At 42.8% G+C, this 18,804-nt stretch overlaps 1 protein-coding gene across 4 annotated transcripts; it reads left to right on the top strand.

Annotated features, from left to right (window-relative positions):
- Window positions 1-7,017: 7,017 nt before the first annotated feature.
- GMNN (geminin DNA replication inhibitor) lies at window positions 7,018-12,372 on the top strand. 4 transcript variants are annotated; one of them, XM_084282745.1, is made up of 7 exons: window positions 7,018-7,050; window positions 7,509-7,573; window positions 9,208-9,306; window positions 9,660-9,795; window positions 10,521-10,603; window positions 10,682-10,792; window positions 11,900-12,372. In XM_084282745.1, exons 2-7 carry the CDS (start codon window positions 7,517-7,519, stop codon window positions 12,089-12,091), a joined length of 678 nt encoding a protein of 225 aa, XP_084138871.1. In that variant the 5' UTR covers window positions 7,018-7,050; window positions 7,509-7,516; the 3' UTR covers window positions 12,092-12,372. The 4 variants fall into 4 exon arrangements, with proteins under 4 accessions (XP_084138871.1, XP_084138870.1, XP_084138869.1 ...); XM_084282744.1 differs by having other exon boundaries at window positions 7,034-7,093; XM_084282743.1 differs by lacking the exon at window positions 7,018-7,050 and adding an exon at window positions 7,275-7,286.
- The last annotated feature ends 6,432 nt before the right edge of the window (window positions 12,373-18,804 follow it).

The following is an 18,804-nucleotide window of genomic DNA, read 5'->3' as shown; positions in this document are numbered from 1 at the left end:
TTGTGTTTCAGAGTGGCGATGGGCACTCTCTGATAAACTCCTGTAAATTTCAGTCATTTTTTTACTCTTTATTTGCACTCTGCTCTTGTCTCTGCTGGTTTCCTTTGTCGCCTCACAACTCTTCCTGTTGGCTATTTCCCTTTAGCTCACCTCTCCTTCGCATGCTTTCCCTCAGACACCTTCCCAGTGCCCGTCTCACGGGGAGCTGTCGTGCCTGGGCCCTTAGATCTCCTCGTCTTCCCCCGCCATTAGCCAAGCCCTCTGAGTCAGACACTCCATCTTGCCTTCCCTGTTGCAGGGACACTCCCCCGTTGTCTTGAACAGGGCAGAAACAGACCATTTCTTACCCTTTTGGGGGCTGCTGGAAGAGTGCTCACTCCTGGTGTTAATGGCTAGTGAAAACAACCCCATGAGCAGAGCAAGGTGTCTAAAAAGTAGCAATACATTACCTCTAGATTGCTGGGGCTATTTCAAAACACCAACATTATTTAATGAAAACACCAGCCCGGCCGTAACAAGAGCTGAGTTTAGATCCCCCTTTTGCAGTCAGAGCAGTTTTGTTTGCCATGCTGCAGCCTGAAACCCCAATCTCTGTCCCCTGCTATTTTAAGCTCTGACTCGTGCTCAGCCTGTGACCCGTGTTGTGCTGCCGTGACCGATACTGCCAGGGGATTTGCCCCGGCACAGAAAGCCCTCTGAGGGAACTGGCACATCGCCCATCTGCCAAGGAGAAAGGAAGGAGCTTTCTTCCAGCCCAGCGACTCCAGCTGCCCTCCCTAGGGAGCTGTACGGACAGGGATGCGGCCACAGCTCCTGTCCTATGCACAAGGGATCGGGCAGCTGCCCAGCCCTGGGCAAAGGAGTGAGTCCAAAAATTTGTGTCTAATGTCGTGCTGGCACAAGAACAGTATTTCTTCTTAAGGGCTTTCAAGAGGCCGCTCAAATCCTTTCACAGAAATTCAGAAGGGGATAGGGCCTAAAGTTGCTCCAAGTTGCTTGTGCAAAGGTTGCTGATCCTCCTCCTATGCCTCCCTTACCAAACTCAGTGAAGGACTTTTTCTTCTCTTCCACCGGCTAATAAAGATATCCTGGCAATGTTTATACAAATTAGTAGACCAAACAATTAAAGTGTGTTTATCATACATATGAGCATATGCACAGAAATACCTGCACTAAGAATGCCATAAGTAATAGCTGTCTTGTCCTACATTGTGCTTCTTTCTCTCCACAGTGCACAATGACGAAGCTCATAGAGTAGGAAAAAGGACATTATATAGTATAAAAAAGCACAGCTCATATAGTAGAAAAAAAAAAAAAAAGTAGAAAAATAATATATCAACATTTTAGTTAAAATAACAGACATTATTACTGAAGTAGCATTGCTGCTACTGAATGACAGGGGAGTTAAGACCTAGCAAAATAAATGTTTAAATTATATTGATCTGTAATTCTCTTGACAATTGTATAATTGTATAATTCTCTTGACAATTGTGCAGTTCTCTTGACAATTGTATAATTTTCTTGACAATTGTATATTGTTATGCTTCTATGCGGTTATGCAACTCTGTACCATTTATAAAAGAGGCTTGTGTGCTTGTGTGCCAGCGTGTTTTTTACAACTGTGTCATTTGGTCTAATGGGAGACTGCCTCTCTCTTCAAATCTTGTTTCAATCAGTACAAACTTCATCACGAAGGAAAGGAGGCAGAAATGTGGGTGGTATACAAAACAAACCTGACAAGTAGGTTGTGGCAGTATATGCAAAATACGTAAGGGTTCTTTTTTAGGTTTCAATCCCATTAGCACAGCAAAAAACTGTGTTTCTCGTGCATGTTAGATCCAGGCTGAGCTAAATGGTCAGCGGCCTGGGTCAGCTTGGTTAAAGCTGCACATACAAATGAGCTGGTGTCCTTTCGTCTTTCTTCCACTCAGTGTGAGAAGGACTTTGCTACGGTGTCACTGTAGTCCTGTAGCCCTTGGGGAATCGAAGGTCTGCAGATCCCTACGGGCTTCTGTCTAGCAGCAGAGGGGTGACAGTGCTCAGTTGTCACCCCAGAGAAATACGGAATCAGGCAGCATGGCCCATGAAGGAAAGACCTTGTCACAAAAATGTGTTATTGCTATAGTTATCCTTGGGTGATAGAGAGATGTTTGAGAAACATAGTTTTGAGAAGCACTGCAAGTCTGAAATAGTCGGTTGCTTATATATGTATTTTATTTTCTGCTGTGATAAACTTGTATTTCTATTCTCCATTTAACTGTTTTCGTGCTGTTTTCAGGGAAGATAAGCACTGTACTTTTTCATATTTTGGTTACATGATACGTTGTGGGATTTTCTGCAAATTAAAGAGGATTGATAACTTTATATACCTTGGTTATTTATTTTTAAACAACTTGGTTATGTATTTTTTCAAAATTGATATGATTTCAGATTCTATCTCCTGTTTTCAGAATTAAAAGTTTTCTTATAAGCATGTGGGCAAGATTGCACTCTAATGCCAATGCTCTAAATTTCCAACTTAATAATTCGTTTTATTTTTTTAAAGGATTGTAACAAATTGATATATAAGTTACAGACGTAGATAGGAGGAGATGAGATGGAGCCTGTTATCTTTCTGTTTATACTTCCCTTTTGTATTGTACTGGCCGCATATGTTAGAAGTTGTATCAGCCCTGAAGCTACTCACTTCAAACACAGAGCTCTGATTAATTCAGTGCCAAATGTTTATGCATGAGGCAAAAATAAATTAGTATTCCTTTGTAAATTCAAACAAGACAAATTAGTGGCAATTAAAACTCTTTCATGTACTTCAGAGTATACTGTAATTCACTCTGTTCTATCTTTAGAGCAAACATTAGTTTCTAAGGCATAACAGGAATGCTTTTGTCTAGAGAAATGGCAATGTTTGATGTGGAAAACATTCCTTACAGCATGCTGTGGACAACTGTGCATCCACCCCACAGCTATCGCTACGGCATTAAGCTTCATTCATCATTTCCCTGCGTCCCGCCTTTTAGCTGTAGGACTCTGGTCATAAAATGGACCATACATTCTTGGGCATATGATGTATTGATCCTTAACTATTGATCCAACTTTGGCTGAACTACACCTACTTTTTGATGGGTTTGTTCTATCTTAATAATTGCATTTGAGTGTGTGTATATATATATATATAAATAAAGATGATTATGTGTTTTTCATTTTTCACTTGTCCAGTTTGTTCTTTTCTGACCTGTTTAGGAGTGCCGAGTATGTGCAGTTACGATGTCAAAAATAGCTAAAGGTTCTCAGCACCTTAGCTGGGAAGGCGGCATCCCCAAACATGGGCGCACAGACAATTGCCTCTTTGAGTCTGGTGGTCAGGATCTCTTAAACAGCATGGGTCTGGTTTTGTTTAAGAAATACACGTCTCATCTCTAAAACTGTAGCATGTATTCTGAGAATATCTGAACTGCATATTAAAAGTGAGTGTCTCTGCCTGCAATTTGTACGTAAACCTGCGATTCAAATTCCATCAGACAAAATGTTTTGGTGTCTCAAAGCCAATTGACTTTGTTACTGTGCTGTGTCATTTTTAACATGTTCTCAGCTAGTGCTGTGCAAATGCATTTGTCTCCATTAGACAGGTGTACCAGCGTGACAAAGGTAGTTACGTTCCAATGTAGTTTTTGTGTTTGCTCAGCAGGTGCTTGCGAGGACAAAAGTAAAATTCCAAACAACTTGTTTTAATTATTGAGTCTGAAAACAGGATTCTAAGTACTGTCAGTCAACAGAATTGGAATTAGCTTGATTAATCAATTCCTAGCCTTTTCCCTGAGGAAAAATTCAGAAGGTGAGATGTAGATTTTTCTTTTAATCTTTCCCCTCAGATTACTAATGATCACTATTAACAGGACAATTTTCTCTTCCGCACAGAAAGAAACTGCAAACTCTCTGGAGAGATTTAATTTACAGCAGTGGCCATTCTGGAAAACCTGCTTTGCCTTGTGAGTTACACCCGGAGTGTGTTGTGTATATAATCCTTCCCTTGGAGTTTTATTAGAATACAGCCTTGTGTGATGCAGGGAAACCAGTACAGTGAGGGTGGGGAAGCGCTGGGCAAAGCGAGGCCAGGCTGCCACCTAGTGTCACCCAGGGGCTGGATGGCAGGGGAGCTTTCCATGGGCACACCGGCAGGCTGGGAGCAGGAGCGGTTCGTGCTCAGTCCACTCGGGATGCCCACGGTTTTCTTCCGAGCTGTCTGGGGACTTCTGAGGAATCCCCCAAAGATGCCACGTTGGGAGCCAAGTCTCTCAGAAGACGGCAGCTGAGCGAGATGTAGACTACGAACAACGAATAATTCAGTGCAGCCCAGGATTTCTCAGCTTTTCTTCTCATCCCCTAAAATAAATGGCACTTTTATTCGACAGAAGAGACAGGAGAACAGCAGCACGGCATCCCGAGAGCCACAGCTCCCGCTTGCTGATTCAGAGATCCAAAACCCAGCCTCAGGGCTTCACTCCCACTCCCTGGCTTGCACCCAGAGCAGAGTGAGATAAGATGTTCACATGCTTCAGAGGCGCAGCGCTGCACCGGGTCTCCTGAACCCCTCCGCCGTAGTTCTCTGCATCTAGAACAGTCACAGCAGTTGTTTACATTAAATGCTAATACCCAGGAAAGCATTTGTGATATTTCTGTAATAAGGTAATTTATGAGATACAAAATAATAATGCAATTTACCTGCACTAAACATAGTGGATAGAAATAGAAAGAATATTTAAGTACCCCAGAGCTTGCTAATTCTGTGGATTAAAAGAAAGGCCTTGACAAAAGGCACAATACGTCTGTCAAATAAAATGCCATTTTGCCAGCACTTGGTTCAGACAGCTCAGTCCAAACCCTCCAGTGCTGTACAATGCTTAGGAAGTTTCCACACACATTATGTGCTGGAAGAACTGATAACATTTATCAACAGCAATACAGTATAAAAGCCCTAAAAAGTACACATTCTCCGCTGCCGTGAACAATCTAACAAATTGGCTGAGCTCTATGGGAAACCTCAGCGTGTTTGCTCAGGCTCACTTGAAGTGCAAATAGTCATGAGTATTCATCACACCGAGTTTTATTTTTTATGAAACAAAACAAGCAGAAATGGCAGTATATTGCACTCAATCTGAAGAAATGTATATTCTGCTAGTATTGGACTTGACAGATTTTTTTCAGATAAAAACCCCTAATTAAATGTAACTTTCAGTCACAAAAATGGAAATTATTACCAAAAAAATCAACCTGAAACCTTTCTGTGAGATTTTTTTGTTTGTTTGTTTTTGATATATAATTATGCTGGTTCCCACAGTTAGACTATGAATAAGCTTCTAATAATAAGCTCTCGGTGTTCTTTCTGACATGGTGAAGGGATTCTTTACAAACCCTTTCAAACTGAAGAAACTGAACAGAAGGAAAACTCTTGAGACACAGCAGTTCATTACAGGACGTGTTCTTCAGCTGGATAAATTGAAGGAGTGGCACCTTTGTAATAAAACTCCAGATCATATGCCTCCAGCAAGGAACAGATTAAAAGGACAAACAAACAGAACTGTCACATCAGAACCACCGCCCATTACCTTGGCCCTTTCCAATTACCAACATTTCCAAAAGCAGTTATTCCACTTCTGAGCTGTAAGTTTACCTGAAAAGTTTTTTATAAATTAAAATTGAATTTTGAAAAGGCTATCTTTGAGTAGGTTTCGCTTGAGAACATTAGCATTACAAATATTGTATCACGGCCATAAAATTGCTTTGTAAAATTGCATTGCCTTTCATGCATATAAATCTATGCACGCATATAATTTAAAAAATGTATATAATAATGCAATTCATGCTGTGTATTTTATTAAAAATACTATTTATATTGTTAGATAACAATATTTTGTTGTATTTATATTTCATATATTAAAATCATTTCTATTTTCATGTATACTTTACCCATATCCACATATTTCTGAAAGGAGATTTAATGCTGGAAAGAATTATGTTGAAGTGAAGAATTATGTTGAGCTTAGTGTATCTGCTAGTGTTTTGCAAAATGGGAAATTAAAATTTTATTCTAGAATCAACAAGATTTAAATCAAAGCACAAAAACTTTTTTACAACTGTAACAAAGCGATAGTAACTTAGACATTTCTGCATGTGTTATTTTTGTTTTCTTCGTGAAGCTTACTTTATTTAAAGGCAAAGGTTGCCGAGGTGACAGTTTGCCGATGGCACTGTGTTATTCAAGATAATAGGAATAGGACTGAGTGAAAAAATGCGGGAGGAACAGGAATGATGGAGCAGACCCGGGAGAAAGAACTGGAGGGGGATCTGTGAAAGGAGGAGGTAGGTGAGGACTGGCTGCTTGTTATCATTTCCAGCTCAGGGCCTGGGGACATAGAGTGAAGCTATGGGAATAGGGCTTAAAAGAACAAAAATAAAGGCGGGGGCTCTTCAGACAATGGCTGCTTGAGCGCTGGAAACACTTTGCCAGAGGATGTTGAGGACAATTAGAGTTTAAATGGGTCACCACTGAATGGGAGACTGAGCAAGTTTACGCAAGGGAGATCAGCTCTGTTTCCTTGTACTTGTTGAGAGAGATTTATTAAGATTTATTATTATTATTAATTTTTTGTCAGACCACGACTCTCAAGACGTCCTCGTGTCATACAGTTCATTTCCAAACTGAAGACTACCATACAATTCTGCCTGTAATTATAATAATTTCTAATAGCTTCACAATACTGCCTGAAAAAAAAAAAAAAAGTGCTGATAGCCGTCCAAGGCTAGCGGTGAGACCTTGATTGCGAGGAGCGCGACCTTCACTGTGCGGATAGTTAATTGTCATTACAGCAGGAGAAGATAACCTGAGGAGAAATAAAACGCCTCAGAGGCGTTACCTCACGACACCGCCCCCCCCCCCTCCTCCCGCCACCACAGGTGGGGCGGGGCAAGGAGGGGCCAGCGCCGCCTGCCATTGGCTCGTGGTCACGTGACGGGAGGGGAGGCGGGAACCCGCAAGCCGCGCCGCTTCATAGGGTGCGGTCCGCGGCGGAGAGCGCGCGCGTGCTGCTGCTGGCGGGTGAGGGGGCGCGGGGCTGCAGCCGCTGAGCGCGAGCCGCGCTTTCGCTGGGGGCCGTTGCGGGCGGGCGGCAGCGCTGCGCTGCGGCGTTCGGGGCTTGGCGGGCTGCGGGCTCGGCTCCCCATTGGCTGCGCGGCGGCGGGGGGCGGGGCCACGAAGGGGTGCGCTCCCGCCATTTTGGGCGTGAGGCGATGTGAGCGGGGCGGCCGGGGGGGGGGGCGGGGGGCTGCTGGGCCAGGTGCCCTCCTCAGCCGGCCCTGGGCCGTGAGGGGTCGGTAACCGTGTGGGATGGGTGGGGTTTGGGTGCCCTGGTGGGAGGCCGTGGGGTGATGTTGCGGTATTAGGGTGTTTCTGAGGTGGTGCTGCAGCCAAGCGTGCTCGTCTCTGTGTTTATTTGTGTGTTTTGTCTCTGTAGGGATCCCCATGAATTCCAAAATGAAACAAAAGTTGAACGCGGAGAAGTCATCGGGATCTTTGCAGGTATACTCTCTCTGATGTGTTGCAGCTGAGGTACAGGCACAGATAAAGAATAGATGTTAAAACTTACTATGGCTTCCCACATAAAGTTGAAACTTATCAAGGTTGCCCAGAACATACTACTTGCTCTGTGCAGGCCCTGTACAGGCCAGTATCTGGGAAGCAGCCTGTCAGTCTGACACAAGCTTTGTATCTGCTAAAGGCATGCACAGGAACCTGTTGCTGAAGTCCTTTTTAGTTTGACACTGAGGTAGCTTGCTGTTTGTCCATGTGACTTCTAGATGCCAGCTGCCTGTTGCACTTTGAGTACTGACTCAGTCTGCCCATAAGGGCTCTGCAGAGTAGGCTCTGTAACCTTTATCTATTACTGGAAGGAACTTAAAGTTAAATCCATCTTGACCAGAGCATGCTTTAACTGAAGTATGTAGGTAGGCTTCTTTCCAAGCCAGCTTAAGTTGCCTTGGAATTGATGTTTCCACTAACTTTTTTTTTAAGAGATGAATGATTAGAAGTTACCCAATAATTCAGTTACTCTTGGTACAAGACTATTTCATGGCTAAATGTAGACCCTAATTGGAATTGTACAAATGCAATATAAAATAGTCTAATAGTCCTCTGTCATGAGGGCAGAGAGATTGTAATGAGAATTCATGGTATTAATGAAAACAGCCATTTGATAGGTCAGGCTTCCTGTACTTTCAAATATGTATGTGCCATGGGTTAACTCAAGCATTGGTCAATAGTTCCTTGGCAGAGTACACTTAACTCTAATCCTCAATAGCAGCAAGCAGTGTCTGCCACACGGTGTGATTCCTGTTCCCACAGTAGTTAGTGTTTGTCCTGTAGTTCAACAGTGGGGTAATTGGTGGCAGAAACTACCGTGGGAAAGGCGAACTCTTGTCATACGAAGCACAGTGTGAATCAGTAACTTTCTCACGCTGGCGTGGCATTGTATTCTGGCTGTTTTTGCTTGGTTGTCTGCCATTGTTTGCTGTCCCATGGTGGCCATGTAACCAACCCAACCAGGAATCTTTAATGCAGGAAATAGGTATTTATGCATGACAAGAAAGGTGATAAACATACTGTTTATACAAAACAATAGCCCATCTGGGTCCAAGCAAGGAAGCCCTGAATTCCAGCTTAGTGGATAATCGAAGCAACATATCTATTTAAATGAATGCCACTTGAGGTGTGTTCATAGGTAATAAAAACGGGTACTGCTTAAAGTAATGTGAATGCCTTTGCCAAGTAAACTTACAATTGCAGTGACTTTTGTCTCTGTCCCCCAGAGATTGATACTGCTGTTGTCAAGTACAGCTGTGGGAGCTTCAGCTGCAGTGTATGTGTTCCTCTGCATTTTACACAGCCTTGAAATGTAGTCATAATATTTGTGCTATGACTTCTTCAGGTTCCCTTACGAAGGCTAAGGGCAGAGACTGAGCATAACTTCCTATGATCAAGATAATCTCTACTGTAAATGATTAGATCTTTTTTTGCACGAGCCTTGAAGTAGGCTTGACTATCATTTCTTGAAAAGATGAGCGATGGTTTACGGTAATTAGAAGCATGATAAACTCGTGAGTGTCTGTTTATGTGAAAAGTGTGGCAACTCTCTGAAGCAATGTTTGTCTTTTCAGAAATACCTCACAGATGCTGCATGCAGTGCTGCCCCAAGACAGACTCTTAAAATGATTCAGCCTTCAGCAAAAGGTTGCCTGGTTGGCAGAAGTCACGAGGTATGAATCAAACCACCTGTAGTTTTGTAGTTATTTCTACTTGTAGTGTAATGCTTTTGAGCATTAATGAAAAAAGCATATAATCCACTAACTAGTGGCTTACTAGCCACCAAGGCTTACTATTTTACTAATAAACAATATTAAAAGCTAGTGATCTTAGAGTACTTCAGAAAAAATGTTTGACACTTCTTGTGTTAAGCATATTTATTAAGGATGTTGTCTGTAAGCTTGAACTAGTAAAGAAACTGGAACTCGTAGACTTGCTTGAAGTTGTGGGCAAGCTGACTTATTAAAATAACTGTTTTTTAAAAAAAAAACTTTGCTCTGAAGTTAAACCTGTATGTCTTCTGCAGAAGAAATCTTCAGTCAAAAGGAAACTCTGGAATAACAAATTTACTTCCTCAACTTGTAAAGCTGAGGTGTTTGTGGACAAAGGGCAAGAAAATGAGAATACAGATGATAGCATTCAAGCTGTAGATCTCATTAAAAGTATGTGGTAATTCTTGAAATGTTTTCTTCCACTTATATCCTAATGGGAGCATAGCATTTTAACTTGAAGCATGGTTTCTCTGTCAGTTAGATAAGTGTTCAGTGTTTTTGTGTAGTACTTAGTACTTCCTCTGTAGTATGGTAAATACTATGTATTATATGTATATCTGTCTGCTATTCAGTAGTTCCAGATACCAGTTACCATAAACTCATGGTGTGCAGTGCTGAGAAGTCCAGTAGTTCATTACTTTAGCTTATCTGCAGGCTTTCAAATGACTGAGTTAAAATGAAAGTCTGTCTTGATGTAGTATGCTGCTGCAGAAACCTCTTAGTTTCTCAGGACCAGTATAAAATATCTTGAGTTTAATGGGAGACTGATTAAGTTCAGTGTGGACAGTGACTTGAGAATAAGACTTCTGTCTTTAACAAAGTACAATATAAGTCTGAGAGTTGTAAATGTGACCATCTGTCTTATACAGCATGCTGTCATGCCTGAGGCAGCTTCCAGAAGACTCAGCCTGTATAGCCATTAATACAGTGTAGGATTTTTGTCTTCTGTAAGCTCATGTCTCTAATTGTAAATTTGCAACAAATCCTGTGGGACAAACCCTACACAGAAATCTTACTCTTGTAGTGTAAGGAACACTTGTATACAAGTTAGGTGTCTTAAGGTGATCTCCAGAATTCAGTCCTAGGCATGGACTTACTATATTTTCTTACTTCAGAAAGTCCTTCATCTCAATACTGGAAAGAAGTGGCTGAAGAAAGGAGGAAGGCTCTGTATGAAGTCCTTCAAGAGAATGAGAAGGTAGCTAGTGAAAGATAAAGAACTCTGGTACCACTGGCTATTGTCCTTCTGTTTTAACATCTTGTTTTTTGAACACAGTTGCACAAAGAAATTGAACAGAAAGATGGGGAAATTGCCCGCCTAAAGGAAGAAAATGAAGAGCTAATGTCACTGGCTGAACACGTGCATTATATGACCAGCATGATCGAGGTATGTAAACTACTTAAACGCAGTGTTGTAGAGGAAAAGATGTGAGAAATCAACAAGGATATTTTAACAAATAATGACTACTCTAAAAAGCTTATTTAATGAAATTCTTTTCTATGCAAGTGCATAATAGATAAAAATCTTTGTGTAAGGAAACTGATACTTTACACTGAGTTTTTTGTACAGAGCTTTTTATTAAATGTAAGCTTTTAGTGGCCAGGAGAGCATGTTTCTGTACCTCAAGTGAAGTTTTGAAAGACAACTGTGTCTCAGTGCAAAAACTAACTAAGGCTGATTCTATTAGCTAGTGTTTTATGAAAAAATGCATGTTTATTTTGTACTTTAAATTGCAGACCTGAAGTAGGGTAACTTCTGAAGGTATAGATGGACAGGTGTCTCTGTCACTGATACTGTGGAAACAGAAAGAGATTGTCAGTTTCAGGAGCTGTTACAGACTAATACCAGAGCCATGGAACCTGGAAAGTGTTAATGGTGGTTGTTTTTGTATGGATTGAGCTCTCTCCTCTGGGATAAGAGGCTAGGTGCCTGGCAGATTATTTCAATTGGACCAGGGAGGTGGTAATTAAGTTGATTATTTTGAACTACATGATTAAGACAGAAGTAAACTTGATCAAGTTAACTTTAACTTAGTATGTTTTTTTTTAGTTCAATCCTACGACTCCACTGATTTGTTCCACCTGACTTCTTGGTTTTCAGGCAGTGCTGATTATTAGTGAAACTAACAGAAATTAAATGACTTAAGATGCTAATGTAGTGGGTAACTTACTGGTGGTCCCTCAGTAGTTAACTTAAGCCATTCATTTAAGGCTTTAGCTGAAGAAAAGTCAGCAGAGCTGAGCCTTAAGATCAGACTAGGTTAAGAACTTGTTTTAGTTTGTTAATCAAGTGCTAGAAGTTACATTCAAATCTAGAATAACTGGAAGACACAGTAACTTTATCTCTAGTTAAAAAGTGAACTGAATGTGTTAGTTTAATTTTAGGGAATTGATTGTAGTATATAATTCGGGTTGCCCAATCCTTCGTGCAGTATTTCACTGGTTACTACTCAATGTGAACTTGGTACTTTCTCTGTCCTTTGCATTTTTCCAGAGGTTAACAGGGCAAGAAACCGACAATCTTGAGACATTGAAAAGTCTGGCTTTAGAGGAATCCAAAGAAGAAAATGAAGAATTTAACCCTGGAGATGATGCAGACAGTACTTCTGAAGAAGGGCCATTACAAGTATCATGTGGCTTAAGGGAGAGTATATCAGATGATACTTCAGGTGAAGCAAAGTACTGACAGCTGGAGTGATGACCTTAAATAGGCTTGTGTATATGCCTTCTTTTAACTGCAGTCTTCCTCTTGAGAGGATATACTAAAACTTTTCAGGTATAGAAGCTTGTGGGAGCATTACAGATCATGGTTTTTAACTGGAATTATGTAGCGGTGAGTATTTGAATACTGCTTGTACAGCTTGTTACAGGCTGCAGTTAATTGCTTGTTTAAAGTCTGAATACTGTGTATTTTGAACTGTTGTGTAAATACCATTTGGTCTGACATGTGAAAAATGATAAATAAATCTTTACCGTAATAAAACAGCCTCTTCATTGAGTGGGGAATGGCTAGTTCCAGGTTCAGAAGTCTGATGTGGCTACTGTAAATGAAAGTTTCCTGACTTTGGGGGGAGGGCCTGGGTGGAATTGTGAAGAACAGAATTGTTTTGGGGGGATAGGAGAAAGGAAAAGCAAAAAATAAAAATAAATTGTGCTGTTGGTGAGACTTCAAAAAATCTGAAAAATGGGTAGTAAAACTCAAAAAGATCCTAAGGTTTAATTAGATTTACTTCATAAAACACTACCTCTGCCTTTTAAAGGAGCTTTTTTTTAAGATGTGTGAGAGCTTAAGTGGAAAGTATTAGTCTTCTGGAACTACTTTGCTTTTTTTATTTATAGAATAGTTCGGTTGTAAGGAACCTACAACTACCATTGAGGCCAACTGCATGACTGCTTCAGACCTAGCCAAAAGTGCAAGCATATTACTGAGGGCATTATTCAAACCTCTTTTGAACACTGCCAGGCATCGGCCACCTTTTTAGGAAGCCTTTTCCAATGTTTGACCAACCTCATGGTAAATAATCTATTCTAACATCCATTGTGAACCTACCCTGGTGCAGCCTTGTGCTCTGCCCCAGGCACAGAACCCAGCAGTTACCTTTGATCTTTGTGCTGTTGCTGATTATTCAGCTCTCCAAGGTATTGAGATCCCTCTGAAAGGCCTCTTGGCCCTCTACAAAAAGATGAGGTGGGATGTTCTTGCTGTTTTTCGGCAGCTGTGCTGAAAGCTTGATGGAGGCAAAGCAGCCTGCACTTCAGAGCTGCTCTGAGAAGAAACTCAGTGTCTGTTTTCAAAGTATTGTTGCGGTATTTACCAAGGCATGAGGCAATATGTTTACTGGTGAGTGTTTACAAGGAAATAAGGCACACTTTTAAACTTTTGATCTGGTATCCATATGGAAAAAGCTTGCAGTTGCTTGTGCTGAGGTGGAAAGGAGGATAAATTGAAGGCAGGTTTTCTCGTCCTGAGTGAACTTTGAGCAGTTCTGCAAATAACAGGGGCTTCCCTGGACAGGCTTTAAAAGATGGTGGCTACTGCAATACCTTGTGAAGAGCTTAATGTCAGATGAGTTACAGGGGGCTGAAATAATCAGGGATTGGGGTTTATGGATTTCTATTAGGCCCTGCCAAAGTGGATGCTTCAGGGTGTGTGTAAACACCTGTGGAGCTATCAGATGGGTTTCTGTAGATTCCTTTAGCATGTTGTTCAGTCCGTGTGGGTGTCACCTGGTAGATGTTTCACAACAGATTTCAATGGGAATGTCAGAACCATTATAGGAAGCCTTCTGGCTTCCATTTAATCTGGCAGCTGGTAAAGCATCATGTTTTCCTGGAAATGTAAAAAGAAGATTACACCTTCCAGTTGTGCTCTGGAGGACTAAACATAATCCTTTCCATCACAGCGCAGAAACAGTGGTATTTCCTTTAACTTCCACTAACACTCTGTTTAACAAAAAATGATAAAAATACTGTTTTGTAGAATAATCCTGATTTTCTGCTCAAGAGAAATGGTTAATGCATTCAAGTGACTTTATTGCTTAGATTCAGTAGTAGTAAGTGAAGAAACACAAAACTTCATTTGTTGGAATAGTCCTTTTAGGCAGTGCATTTTAGTTTATTTGTAGCTTATAGCTGTTCTTCAGAGGTGGCTTTGTTTTTCAACAGCTGGAGTTATTTCACATTTTCTCGAAGCTGTAGAAAGCTATAAAGCTCTCCTGTGTAATTTTTTGGCCAGTCAGACCAATCCAACCAAGGCAATGTTTACAGCTTCTGCAGCTTTTTTGCTTTGCTAACTGCTGCAGTACAGGTGTTACTGTTAGAACAAAGGACTGTCAGAACATAAATCCAGAATTTGCATGCATCATCTCGATCTGGTTTCTTATTTCCATTAAGATGGTCACGAAGAATGTTTATTGGTTTTAAATTGTGAGCTTTCTTGAGTCTTTGTATTTAAATAAGAAAGGCAAGACAGTCCCCTGGGTACCTTTCCTTCTGTTGAAATAGACTGTGTGCAAAGTAAATCTTGCATGTCCTTCATGTGTTCTGCCTATATTGCAGCATTTGGCTCGAAATATAACAGAAGATCTTATTTCAAAAACACACGGACGGGTCAGTTAATAATATAGTATGCTTGCACTGCAAGCCTCTAAAGCAAAGCTGTTACGGTGTTATTAGCTTCACGTCATGATCAGAGAAGTTTGATGCAGAAACTCATGTAAAAGCATGCTGCAGGAGAAGACCAGCTTTCAGATGAGTGGTGCTACGGGAACTGAACCCACACGTGTTCTTTATCCATCACAGATGCATTGAGCCTCGATCAAGTCATATCTCCCTGTTATATCAGAAATACTGGTATATAAAAACACTGTCGGGAGCTTAGTGCTGCTGCAACGCATCGCTGTCTAAAATGTTCTAAAATGGTTGGGTTTTAATTATTGACTTGAAAATTCCTCAGGATTTTTTAAACATGGAGGAGAATTGTCTTATGTAGTAAGTATAAAAACTTTGTATGCATGAGTGAAAGATTTGTCAAGGGTGTAGAAATTATATATGGGTTTATAACTAGTTCCATTACAAACTTTTGACCTTTTTATTTCTGGTTAAATATGTAGGGAAACGCATGTAACATTGAAACACAGCTGTGTAACCGCTTGTCCTGGTTTCAGTTAGCACAGAATTAATTTTCTTCCTAGTAGCTGGTGGAATGCTGTGTTTTGGCTTAGAATGAGAAGAGTGCTGATAACACCCCGATGCTTTAATTGTTGCAGAGCAGTGCTTATACTAAGCCAAGGACATCTCAGCCTTTGCTCTGTCCTGCCAACGGGCAGGCTGGGGGGGTGCAGTAAGAGCTGGGAGGGGACAGACCCAGGACAGGTGACCCAAACTAGCCAAAGGGGTATTCCATACCATCTGACGTCATGCTAAACAATATATAGGGGTGGCTAGCCGGGGGGAGGGGGCCGGACTGCTCGGGGTTAGGCTGGGCATCGGTCAGCGGGTGGTGAGCAATTGCATTGTGCATCACTTGTTTGTACATACTATTATTACTTTCGTATTATCCCCATTGTATCATCATTATTATTATTGTTATTATTATTTTTGTTATTTTTTTTTTTTTTTTTTTTTCCTGTCTTATTAAACTGTCTTTATCTCAACTCACGGGCTTCACTTTCCATTTCTCTCCCCCGTCCCAGAGAGGGAGGGGGGAGGGTGAGCGAACGGCTGCGTGGTGTTTAGCTGCCGGTCGGGTTAAACCACGACAGTCTTTTTGGCGCCCAACGTGGGGCCCAAAAGGTTGAGATAACGGCAGATCTGATCAGAGTGTGTTAAACTAAAATTGGTGTAAGGATTAGACCTGCTTAATAGTCACTTGTCATGATGCTGATTGCTTTAATCACAACTCTGCTGCGCCTGTTTTCCAAATTGAGTATTATAGTACATTATTTTCCGTATTTGCTCTCTGTAGTGTTGTTTCTCCTCTCCGGGCCCTGGTTTCAGACCATTATGGTACTAAGTGTTATAGCAATGGCTTATGAGACGATAAGATATCTGGTCATGACTCTAACTTGGTATTTATACTCAGTAACATCGTGGACTCTGTACTTTGGAAACAGCATCTTGGGAACTATTAGCAATTATACCTATTGTTTTTCTCCATTAGAGAGTCAATCTGTGGAGGGGAAAGGGGAGGATATTTTTCCTTACTTGCTTACTCTCCCTTTCTCCCTCACCACCCCTGTATCCTCCTGGGTCACTCTGCCTTCCTCCTTCACCACCCTCTTATCCCCTGAGCTTGTCACAATAGCTCTCCAAGATATTGAATATTTCTGGAATACTCAGAATACCATAGTCTTGTTGTTCTGCCTCATGAATGCACTTCAGATTCTGCTTAAAGTTAAACAACTACTTATGAAGCTCATCCGGAGATCTGCCCGGAGGCAGTATAGTTGTGGGTGGCAGGGAGTATGGGTGGACATGGGCAGGCATCTAGAGCAGTTGGCACCCCCAGTGTGTTGGAAATTCACCCCTGAACAATGGCAAAATCCTCAAAAACTGGCAGAATGCTTGAAAAAAAGGTGTAATGATTCTGGCAGTTCCAAAGTAACACAAATCATTGTAACGTGCTGGGGCCTGGCTCATGCCTATCGAGCTGCCATTGATACTGCTGTCAACTTAGTGACAGACCCTGCGGCCACTCCAAACCCTGTGACAGATCCAACGGCCACTGTGACCCCTACGGTGGATTCTGCAGCCGCTCCAGTCCCAGCTCCTGCAGCCGCTCCAGTCCCAGCTCCTGCAGCCGCTCCAGTCCCAGCTCCTGCAGCCGCTCCAGCTCCAGCTCCTGCAGCCGCTCCAGTCCCAGCTCCTGCAGCCGCTCCAGTCCCAGCTCCTGCAGCTGCTCCAGTCCCAGTTCCTGCAGTCGCTCCAGTTCCAGCTCCGGCCGCTACTCCAGTCCCAGTTCCTGCAACTGCTCCAGTCCCAGCTCCTGAAGCCGCTCCAGCTCCAGCTCCTGAAGCCGCTCCAGCTCCAGCTCCTACTGCTGCTCCAGTCCCAGCTCCTGCAACTGCTCCAGCTCCAGCTCCAGCTCCTGTAGCCGCTACAGCTCCGGTTCCTGCAACTGCTCCAGCTCCTGTAGCCGCTCCAGCTCCTGTGGCCGTGTCAGAGAAACGAGCTGTAGCAGTGCAAGTTGACCCTGCAGAGGGCATTCCAACCCCTGTGGCAGACCCTGTAACAAAGTCAGAGAAACGAGCAGTAGCAGTGCAAGCTGCCCCTGTAGAGAAGGTGAAAATATGGTACAGAAATTCAAGTCGTTTAGAACGCAGAGAGTCTTCTGCCAATCCAGGTAAGGCTTCTGCCAAAACTAAGTATAGAGATGACGAAGATGATGACGACGCTGGGCCGTCAAGGATTCAGGAGGAGGAAGATGAGGATGCCGAAAGAGCAACAGTAACTACCCGAAGCCTAAACGAGCGCGAGCTACGAGATGTGCGAAAAGATTTTGGTCGCTGTATAGGTGAGCAGCTTGTCACCTGGCTGCTCCGGTGCTGGGACTCTGGAGCCAATTGTGTGGAATTAGACGGCAGGGAAGCCAAGCGGCTGGGATCCCTTGCTCGAGACGCCGGCATTGACAAAGCAATTGCAGATGGAGCACGACCCACCAGCCTCTGGAGGCGTCTCCTCTCAGCTGTGAGGGAAAGGTATCCCTTCAAGGAAGATATTTTATGTCTACCAGGCAAGTGGACCACTATGGAGAAGGGAATCCAGTACCTGAGGGAATTAGCCGTACGGGAAGTGATTTATGAGGATCCAGACCTCAATCAAACATCCACAGATCCAGATGAAGTCAAGTGTACACGACCCATGTGGCGGAAGTTTGTACGGAGTGCACCATCATCATATGCCAGCTCATTGGCAATAATGGCCTGGAAAGAGGATGAGGAACCCACAGTGGGTGAAGCGGCTAAACAACTCCGGCAGTACGAAGAAAGTCTCTCCTCTTCCTTACAGGCCTGCGTCTCAGCTGTGGAGAAACTTTCTGAAAAGGTTCACCAACTTGAAGAGAATCTATTGTCCTCCCCACCTGAACCAACCAGTGCCCACCGACCAAAGGAGAACACTTGGGAGAAACTTTCTGAAAAGGTTCACCAACTTGAAGAGAGATTATTCTCCTTCGCACCTGTACAAAGCAGTGTCTCAGCTGTCAGGGGTAGGCGTTCACCCACACAAGGAAGACGATATGGTGGGTACTCACCCCGTGCCACCCTGTGGTTTTACTTACGAGACCATGGAGAGGACATGAGAAAGTGGGATGGAAAATCTACCGCGACCCTAGAGGCACGGGTACGTGAGTTGCAAAAGAAAACAATCAGGAAAAAGGGATTCTCCGAAAAGTTTGCTGCTCCAACTTCCAGCAGACAGTCCTTCAAACACAGAAACGAGGAAGATTCTGACCAGGATTAGGGGGGCCCTGCCTCCAGCCAGGGGGAGGAAAGGGACAATCGAGTTTATTGGACTGTGTGGATTCGATGGCCTGGCACATCACGCGCACAGAAGTATAAGGCTTTAGTAGACACCGGTGCACAATGTACTATAATGCCATCGAGCTATAAAGGACCAGAGCCCATCTATATTTGTGGAGTGACAGGGGGATCTCAGCAGTTGACTGTATTGGAGGCTGAAGTGAGTCTGACTGGGAATGAGTGGGAAAAGCACCGCATTGTGACTGGTCCGGATGCTCCATGTATCCTTGGCATAGACTATCTTAGAAGAGGATACTGCAAGGACCCAAAAGGGTTCCGGTGGGCTTTTGGTATTGCTGCCTTAGAGACAGAGGGCATTAAACAATTATCTACCTTGCCTGGTCTCTCAGAGGACCCCTCTGTTGTGGGGTTGCTGAGG

This window comes from Netta rufina (genome assembly GCF_964035555.1).
Source record: "Netta rufina genome assembly, chromosome: 2".
In the NCBI taxonomy this organism is placed as follows: Eukaryota; Metazoa; Chordata; class Aves; order Anseriformes; family Anatidae; genus Netta; species Netta rufina.
This window is presented reverse-complemented; position numbering and strand designations above follow the sequence as displayed.